Below are 9,062 nucleotides of genomic sequence, written 5' to 3'. Positions count from 1 at the left end.
ACCCCGACTTTATTAGATTCCGTGCTGAGGTCCTGCTTACCAGTGATGATGATGCTGCGCCTCTGTGAGGACGCTCGGGTTGTGCGCCAGCGGAGCGGCTGGATCATGGCATCTCGGTGACATTTTTTTTTACGAACAGAGGAGCCAGAAAGGACCGGGACACAAGTCCTGAGACGCACGGAGTGAAGCAGCGGTGCAGAGATCGTTTTTATCCCTAAGAAAAGGCGCGTTTGGCAACATTTCTGGCTTCGCGCGCAGGGCTGGGGCGCGAGCTTAACTTGAAGTTTTTTCCGACAGGACTGAGTAGACGCTCTGCCATCTGTCTTTATTTACTACATAAGAAAAGACTAATATCTTCCTATACATAAATGTTGCTTTTCTTATTTAATATCAACGATTCTGATTCGTTTTTTTCTAGGACAGGCAGGCGGACGCGCGACTCTGAACAAGGGCGCACAGACATTGCACAAGTGCCGAGATAATCTTCTCTAAACTGTTTTCTATATGCAATTCCAGCTCGCTGTAATCGATTGTCAATGTGCCAAATCAGATCATTATAATGTAATTTATCCAATTTCAACGCCAATTGGCAATGCTGTGATGCAAAAGGGGATCAAACTTCGTGCGCAAAAGACGCATTTGTTCTTTCTTTTTTTGGTCTTTTTGGTTCTGTTGTAAATCTGCAAAGGCTGACGCAGAGCAGTTACCCTCGAATCATCAATTCTGTTCCTGGATTAAACACAGTTGCTTTGTGCCATGTCCTTTTAATTGAAAAGCGTCTATGCGCGTCTTGACGCACAGCCTCGGACTGTTTTGTTGTTGAAATGGACTTGGAAGACTTGGCGTGGAGGATGCAAGGGAGCTAATGTTTGGAAGCAACACAGAGAGAAGACGACAACAACTGAGGTAAATATTACAATTTGCTTTTAAAAAGTTTACGAGAAATTTTGTCGGTTGTGCTGAAAAAGTATGGAAATCAAAAGCCACTTATTAAATCAGCGGATAGAGCTCTTCAGTCAGTAATATTTTGTTTTTATTTACCCCTGAAGCCTCCTGGAAAGCTAACCCCAGCATGGCTTCGGGTCCAGACATTGGTTGCTCTCTGGAGCTGAGCGGCTGGAACAGCAGCACGAGCAGCTCCGGAGCCTCCATCCCCTGCAACCAGAGCATCCTGAAGCTCGCCCCTTACTCCCCTGAAGCTACGGCGGCCTTCGCCACCGCCATCACCCTGATGGCCGCCTTCACCATCGTGGGAAACATCATGGTTATCATTGCCGTCCTGACCAGCCGCTCCCTCCGAGGTCCCCAGAATCTCTTCTTAGTGTCTCTGGCTGCTGCAGACATTTTAGTGGCCACACTTGTCATCCCCTTCTCCCTGGCCAATGAGCTGCTGGGCTACTGGTACTTTAAGTCTCTGTGGTGTGAGATCTACCTGGCACTGGATGTGCTCTTCTGCACCTCCTCCATTGTGCACCTGTGTGCTATCTCTCTGGACCGCTACCTGTCCATCTCCAGGGTCACCTATGGGCGTCAGCGGACACCCAAACGCATCAAAGCCGCCATAGTGGTGGTGTGGCTCATCTCTGCCATCATCTCCTTCCCTCCACTGCTCTCCCTGAACAAAAGCGAGGGAGGAGACCCAGGCAGTGAGCGAGGACCTCAATGCCAGCTCAATGATGAGCGTTGGTACATCCTTTACTCCACCATCGGCTCCTTCTTCGCCCCCTGCCTCATCATGATCCTGGTCTACGTCAGAATCTACCAAATCGCCAAGCAGCGAACCCGCTGCCCTCCAGGGGAGCCAAGGAAGGATGGGGTTGGCTCTTCCACTCCAAGTCAGCCACCGAAACACGTACAAGCCAACGGTAAGGATGAAGAAGAGAGCACACCCCCATCATTAAACAAACACTCAAACGACAGACCCCCCACCCTCGCCATCACTGCCAATTCTGCCCCAGAAGAGACCCCAACTTCCCAGAATCCCAACAACCTCCTGCAGCCTCCATCCCCTTCTCTGCCCATGACTCCTGTCACAACCTCCCTGAACCCGTCTCCTCATGCCCCATCAACCCCCTCCTCTGTGCCTCCTTCTGCCCCCGCCAAGACTAAGAAAGAGAAGAAGAAGAAGGCCAAGCAGGGAAAGAAAAAAGCTGACAATAACAACGGCGACAGCTCGAGCACAGACAGTGACATGGAGCACAGTCACGGAGGAGGCCAAGGCAGCACCAGCATGCCAGGGTCACCCGCAGGAGGGGGGATCCACTCCCCAGCTTCAGTCAAGCGCTACCGGGACATGATGGCCACTTCAAAGGGGTCTCGACTAGTGCCAGGGAGGAAGTCAAAAACAGATAACAACCCCGGGGCGGCGAGGCGGAAAGCGATGGTGAACAGAGAGAAGCGTTTCACCTTTGTGCTGGCTGTGGTTATCGGGGTCTTTGTGGTGTGCTGGTTCCCCTTCTTCTTCTCTTACTCTCTGCAGGCAGTGTGCCCAGAAACCTGCGCCATTCCTGATCCGCTCTTTAAGTTCTTCTTCTGGATCGGGTACTGCAACTCCTCACTCAACCCAGTCATATACACCATCTTCAACAAAGACTTCAGGAAGGCCTTCAAGAAGATTCTCTGCAGGAGCACCAAGGGGACTTTCTTTTAGCTTATTACTATCAAAAAAATAATTATTTATAAGGCATAAATTAGGAAAAATAATTTTCACAACACTCAAAGGGCTCTTTTAAAAAGAAACACTGACCAGTGAAAATTTCAGCATAATATTCATAAGTGAGAGCCTCTCTTTTACAGCCTCAGTGTGAGCAAACTGAAAACTAGGAATGTGATTCTCAACCTTCAGCTGACACTCTCTCATTCTCAGACATTTTTACCAGATTGGGGGTCAAAATAGGACATGAAATAGACGCAATGTGGGACATTAAATGGTTCAGAACAGTCTTATCTCTTCTGCTGATACCATTTTAAATCAAGTGTTATCTCTTTCTTACTCTGAATAATGGAAAAATGCTGCTGGTGGTGCAGAATATCTAAAAAAATGTCCTTGAGGAAAGAAGTTAGAACAATGCAATGACAAAAATGAAGTGTAAAATGTTATATATAAGATTTTAAAGTTATTAAAGACTCTAGGACTGATAGGGGAAGAAAACTGGTTTAAAAAAACAAGAAGGAAATGCAACCTTTGATCCAATGAGCCCAGGGCCTTTACTTATCTAAAAAGAGCACAAGAAGCACACAAGGTTGGTGGTGATTTCTTACGTCTGCAGTCTTAATTTGCCCCGGCTGCAGGGCAAACATGTGTTTCTCGATTTTTATCTGAAAAAGCGCAACTACAAGAGAAGGTTTTCTGACAATCTCAAATGTGATAGCACAGACAAGGGCGCCCTTTCAAACTGAACTTTTCATGTGGAACGCTCCCCACGTCAGACACCTCGCTCTCTGCTTGGAGCGGGTCACAAGGGACACTCAGGTTGTTTGTTATGAGACGCTGGGACTTTTATGAAACATAAAAGGAGCTAGGGGATTTTGGACTTAAAAGCACATCACATATATGATTTCAGATGATTTCAGGCCTGTTGTAAATGGACTTGACTTGTGCTCCAGTATTTGGACCTTTTAGCAACAATTAATCTTGTTTTAGCTTCACTTACAGTGCTTAATGGGAGGCGCATAAAGAAGACTGACCTGATTTAATATGTGAACATTATTTTCCTGAAACTCTGCTCCAGAAATACCTAGAAGGTCGACATTTACATTGACTTTAAAGGACAGATGTGTAATGTTACCCCTTATTAGGCTAATACATGGCTCTTTTTTCTGAGAATCATTAGTCTGAGTCACTCTTCACAGACGCCTCCGGCATATCCTCGCCTGCGGTGGACCCTCTACACGGCACATTTGGGTTTGTCTCTGAGAGACGAGAGAATGAATAGCACATTTATTTTTCTCACCAAGAGACTCTATGGGACAAAGAGAGGAAAGAAAATGTGTCTGTAACTGTGAACACTGCAAAGGCTTTTCTGACTCAATGGGACAAGGGCTGTCAGCAGCTACTCTTCAGTAGGCTAATTGTCTATTTCTGCTGACCTTTGTGACTGTGTGTGTGTGAGAGAGAGTGTGAGGGTGTATGTGATGTGTGTGTTATTTGAATGTTTTATTTTTCTGTAGGACGTGTCTATTCCTGCTGTGTACTACAGATCTACTGTAATGTTGATGAGAATAGAGAGCAAATCTTTGGGTACAGGCATCACTTCTCTGTCTGTCATATGAATGCCTACTAGAAAGAGAAGTATTATTCTGTGTTGACAGTCTTATAGACCTTAAAGTCTGTGTTAATCAGTAATATTTAGTACATGGCTTTTTATTGATTATCCTCAAGGGACCAAAGAGCCTTACGTTGCGTGTTTCCACCAAGTGGTCTGGTTTATATCAGTTTAGTTTGGGGCGGTAAACCCCCATCTTGCTTGCGAATCCACAGCTAACCCTACCCTTACTTGGTGTAAGCAATATGGGGTGTGGCAAGAGTTGCAGCAGCTACTTAAGGGATATTCCAGTGTTTTTGAAGTTGGGCTGTGTGAGGTATGCGGCAGTAGTAGTGGTGCAAGCCTACAGGGATTTCAGTGAGCATTGCTCTTTTAAAGATGCAGCGTTTTAAACTGAGGTATACTAGCAACATCAAACAGTCTGTGATTGCGACGCTCTGGTAGTAACTGTGTTAACCAGTGGAATTTTAAAAAGTAGGTTTCTGTATCTGCTCCCTTCAGTGGTACTATAGAAATGAAAAAAAACCCAAGATGGCAGAGTCTGTGGAGGGTATGAATTAAGGGTTTATTTTAAGTTAATAAAACTAAAACCAGGCTCTGCATCTTTAAGAAGGACTCGCTGGTTGTACCTGCGGTAAGCTAGGCTATAAAGTGTTGCAGCTGGTTACAGTTTCAATGTGAAATTTAGTGAGTTTTTGATAAAAATGGAGAGGCATCTGGCTGCAGACCTTGAGCAAACCTCTACACTGGGTCATGCAGCTGGAGACCTGCACGCTGGGGCAGACCTCTCCGCTGGGGCATGACGTACATTGCCCGAGCCGTGGACCTCTATGCTGGGGTGTGACATATATTCCCCACGACGGATTTTCTGCACTGGCCACTTGCCCCCCTGGCTTACCCTAAATCTAAGCACTTGGGTTTTAATGCCTAAACCGAACCACTCGAGGTTAAACGCCTAAACCGAACCACTCAGGTTTTAATAGTGTAGGGGTCGGGGTGTGCCGCTGCACGCCCAAGTGTAGACGCCCCAGCGTAGACGCCCCAGCGTATGGGGCTATGCCAAGGTCTAGTAAGCACAGTGGTGTAGTCATGCTAACAACAGCTAACACGCTGCATGCCCCAGCATAGAGGTCTCCGCCTGAGCGTAGAGGTTTTGTCAAGGTCTGCAGCCAGACCCTTTTGTAAAAATAGGCCACCAAACAACGTTGGCACAAACATACACACTATTGAAAACTTTTAAAGCATTTTAAATTTGACCTAGAACATGCTTTTGCATTGCAAAATAGTGACAAAAACACAAAGGCATTCTGGGCATACAATAAAATGCTTCCAAATTTTTAATAGTGTGTATGTTTGAGCAAACATTGTTTTGAGTCCCACTTTTCCCTAAAACCTTGCTAAATTCTGCAGAGAAACTGTACCCATCTACTATGCTGTATAGCCTATATTCCTGGCAGGAACAACCGGCGAGTCCTTAATTAATGCCATTACTACATACCTCATATGGCCCAACCTACAAAATACTGAAATGTCCCTTTAACTGTGGGACATTATAGCAATGCAAGCCTGCCAATAAGTTAAAAGAACGTGACACTCTAATTAAAGGGCATCCTGCATTTTTAAAAATCTTTTAATTGGCATGAAAACAACAAAAACAGCCCTGAAATCAGGATATCCTAAGGAAAGTGATGGCCAATCAGCACACAGCCGTGCGTCTTGCACCACTTTTTAGGATTGGACTGTGGATGAGTTATTTTGGTACCTTTCCAACCTTTTGGCAGTAAAACACAAATAATTGAGCGCCATGGCAAACCAGACTGCTTAGTGAAAACCCGGCTTTACAGGACACCAGCCTGACTCAGTGATATCCGGCTCTGTGTTTCTTTAAATGAACTTTATATTTGGTGTTTGTGACAGGAGAGGCAAAGATTGAAAACAATGTATTATTATTTATTTCAAACCTTTTTTTTGTGTGTGTCTATTTATTTCCATGCTTTTTATTCTTGAAGTGGAACTGATCAAAGAGCGAGAACTCTGTACAGGTTTGTAATATCTTTAAGAAGTTGCTGTGTGAGATTGAGCTACATTTGGGCTTGAGGGGAGGGCACGATCTGTGTCAATGTGAAAGCACACAAACTCAGTTTTTGTGCATAATGCAGAAACTACAATGCAACATTTATCATCATTGTTTCATCTAGATATAGTCGAGAAAAATGCTCAATCAAGCATATTCATGGATGTAGAATTTATCAAGCATTCTGCAGCAGGAAAAAGTCACAGAACATGAAAATGCCTGAAGCCAGTTTCAGCTGGATGATTTGCAGGCTTTTGCAGAACATTAAGGCTTCAATCCATACCATGCAGATCCAAATAAGAAGAAAATCACTGAGTGCAAGCTGCTTGTACTCAAACATCTCCTCCATGCCCTTGTCTGAAAATTTTCTCTCTGGAAACACAAACAGCTTTAGCAAAGTAATTATAACAAAAATAGCCACACAGGTCATGGAATCATGGCTGTGTTCAATAAATATAATGCTGATAAAAAGAAGCCCCAAAGCATTGCTTTATGTGGTGAGACTGCTGCTGTGTTTATTTTAAAGAAGTTTGATTCATGGCTTAAAGGTGACAGGTGCAGAAATCCGCCTCTTGATCACCATCTTTTCCCTTGAAAGCGCCTGTTATTGTCTCTTCTTCTACTATGTTTGGACCAAACTGTGCGGTCTAAGCTTTACAATCATCTATCCCCATCTGTCATCATCCCTCTCCAGTTTGGAAATAAAGCTGCTTGAAAATGCATGAGTCACTCCCCTGCTTGGTTTATTTCATTTATTGATATAGAATCAGGAAAACAGGAAGAGAAGAAATCATTTTCCAGAAGGAGAATTGCCAATAAGTATGGGAGAATAGGAGAGAATTAACAAAGTGATGTTTTTCAAGCAAATATGTTGAACCAGAGTGCAATCCAAAACAATTTCCAGCCATTATGAAGGAGCTAAGAATGGCAACTCAACTCCAGGAAATAGTCCATAACATTGTGGGCTGATGGAGGTTCAAGATGTCATTGGAAAATGTCCTATCGCAGGGGGAACATGAGAAGTAGGACGCAGCAGAGGCAGCATAATGTCGCCTCCTGCCAACAAACACAGAGGAGGTCTATAAGGAATTAGAGCATGTTGCTAAATATCACACACATACACAGAAATACACAAGCTGAATGTGTCATCTCCCACCAAGTGTCACATACTTTATTCAAGTCATGAAATAAGCTCAGTCGTCTCACACGCACACTTGTAGTGACAGCTTGTTATATTTGAGGTTAGCAGGCCTGCGGTGAATTGTAATTGATTTATGCTGATGGGTAGTTTGGGGATTTCTCTGCCCTGTTTCTCTCTCAAACACTCGCACCACCCATGCAATGCTCCACCTGTGTGTCCTGGCAGTTTCATTTCCATATTCATGGCCGGGCTGTGATTTGAGGTGAATAGATAACTTATCAGAGCCGAGCGCTGGGAGCCTTCAGGTGTGTGTTTACAGTGTTGTATAATCATTCAGACACAGGAGCGTCCCTAAGCTCCAGATTCTACAACCTCAGCTGGAATATAAAGCAGGACACAAAGGTGGCAGCAAGCCCTCTAGAAAGAGATGTAGAGGATGGAGAGAGCGGGGCTCACACCAAACTCAATACACTCATTAGATTCTCATTCGTACATGATAGCAGCCTGGAGAGTAAAACATGCACATGTAAGCTCCGGCTATGGACAGTCCCCTGAAACACACACAAGCAGATCAGCATTGAGTCTTATTTTCACATTCTTGATGGATGTAGTGTTCTTTCATATGAATATGGATGTGTTTGGAAGGCGTTCCAGCGCAAAGAATTTTCCATTTCCAATCCCCCCCCCCACCTTATAACTGTGGATAGATTTCTTTGCTCTGTAATTTGGCTGCTGAAAACACCCAAGAGGCAGGAAGAGAAATGAGCCACACATGGCCTCTCTCTCTCTATTACAGGTGGAGGCGTTCAAACGTACTCGCTTTGTGAAAACTGTGATAAAAGTGTCATTTTAGAGGCAGTTGTAATAATGATTCAAATCACTTCAGGAAACTGTGGCTGTTTAACAGAGGGTCGCTCCAAACTCTCTCTCTCGCTCCCTCACTGTGTTTGGGACATTCAGTATGCACACCTTCACAAAGTAGACACTTTTTTCTCTTTTCTTTCAAGGCCCTGGTTTGAACGAATTAAGTTCTGTGACAATCATATTGTTGTTTATTGTTTGTTTGGCCCTGCTTTAGCAGTTACCTTGGCAACGACTTGTCTTTCTGTGTGTCAGGAAAACACAAATTTAATTTAGCAGGAGATAACTCAAACAGTCCGTACCATTAATAATACATACTGAATCTTTCCAAGTGAATTCTCATCACTGCCTAGAGAAGAGCTATCTGCCTCTCCAGATGTTTTAAGATGCTTTCATTATTTATCGGTGAACTTATTACCAGTGCACAAAGACTTTTAAAGCTTGTATCACTGTTCAAGATTGTCTAACAGGGTTTTACCCTTTCTGATCTGTGTGCATAAGCTGACACTGATGATGTGACCAAACTATTCTTCAAGGCTTTAAAGGGGACATATTATACAAAAATCACTTTCTCAGGCTTTTCTAACACAGATATGTCCCCCTGGTCTGTCCACAATCCCCTCAAATACTAGAAAAATCCATTCCCTCTCCCTCTCTCTTTTTTCCACCTTTCAGAAAATGTGTGCTGAAACAAGCGGTTCTCAGATTTTACACCTAGTGA

At 44.2% G+C, this 9,062-nt stretch overlaps 1 protein-coding gene across 1 annotated transcript; it reads left to right on the top strand.

Moving 5' to 3' along the window:
• On the top strand, positions 1–7,061 carry adra2b (adrenoceptor alpha 2B). The gene is made up of 2 exons (XM_041788423.1): positions 1–906; positions 1,050–7,061. Exon 2 carries the CDS (start codon positions 1,073–1,075, stop codon positions 2,648–2,650), a length of 1,578 nt encoding a protein of 525 aa, XP_041644357.1. The 5' UTR covers positions 1–906; positions 1,050–1,072; the 3' UTR covers positions 2,651–7,061.
• The last annotated feature ends 2,001 nt before the right edge of the window (positions 7,062–9,062 follow it).

Source organism: Cheilinus undulatus, linkage group 5 (assembly GCF_018320785.1).
Source record: "Cheilinus undulatus linkage group 5, ASM1832078v1, whole genome shotgun sequence".
NCBI classification, from domain to species: domain Eukaryota; kingdom Metazoa; phylum Chordata; class Actinopteri; order Labriformes; family Labridae; genus Cheilinus; species Cheilinus undulatus.
The sequence above is the reverse complement of the archived record's forward strand: the minus strand, read 5'-3'. Positions and strand labels throughout refer to the sequence as shown.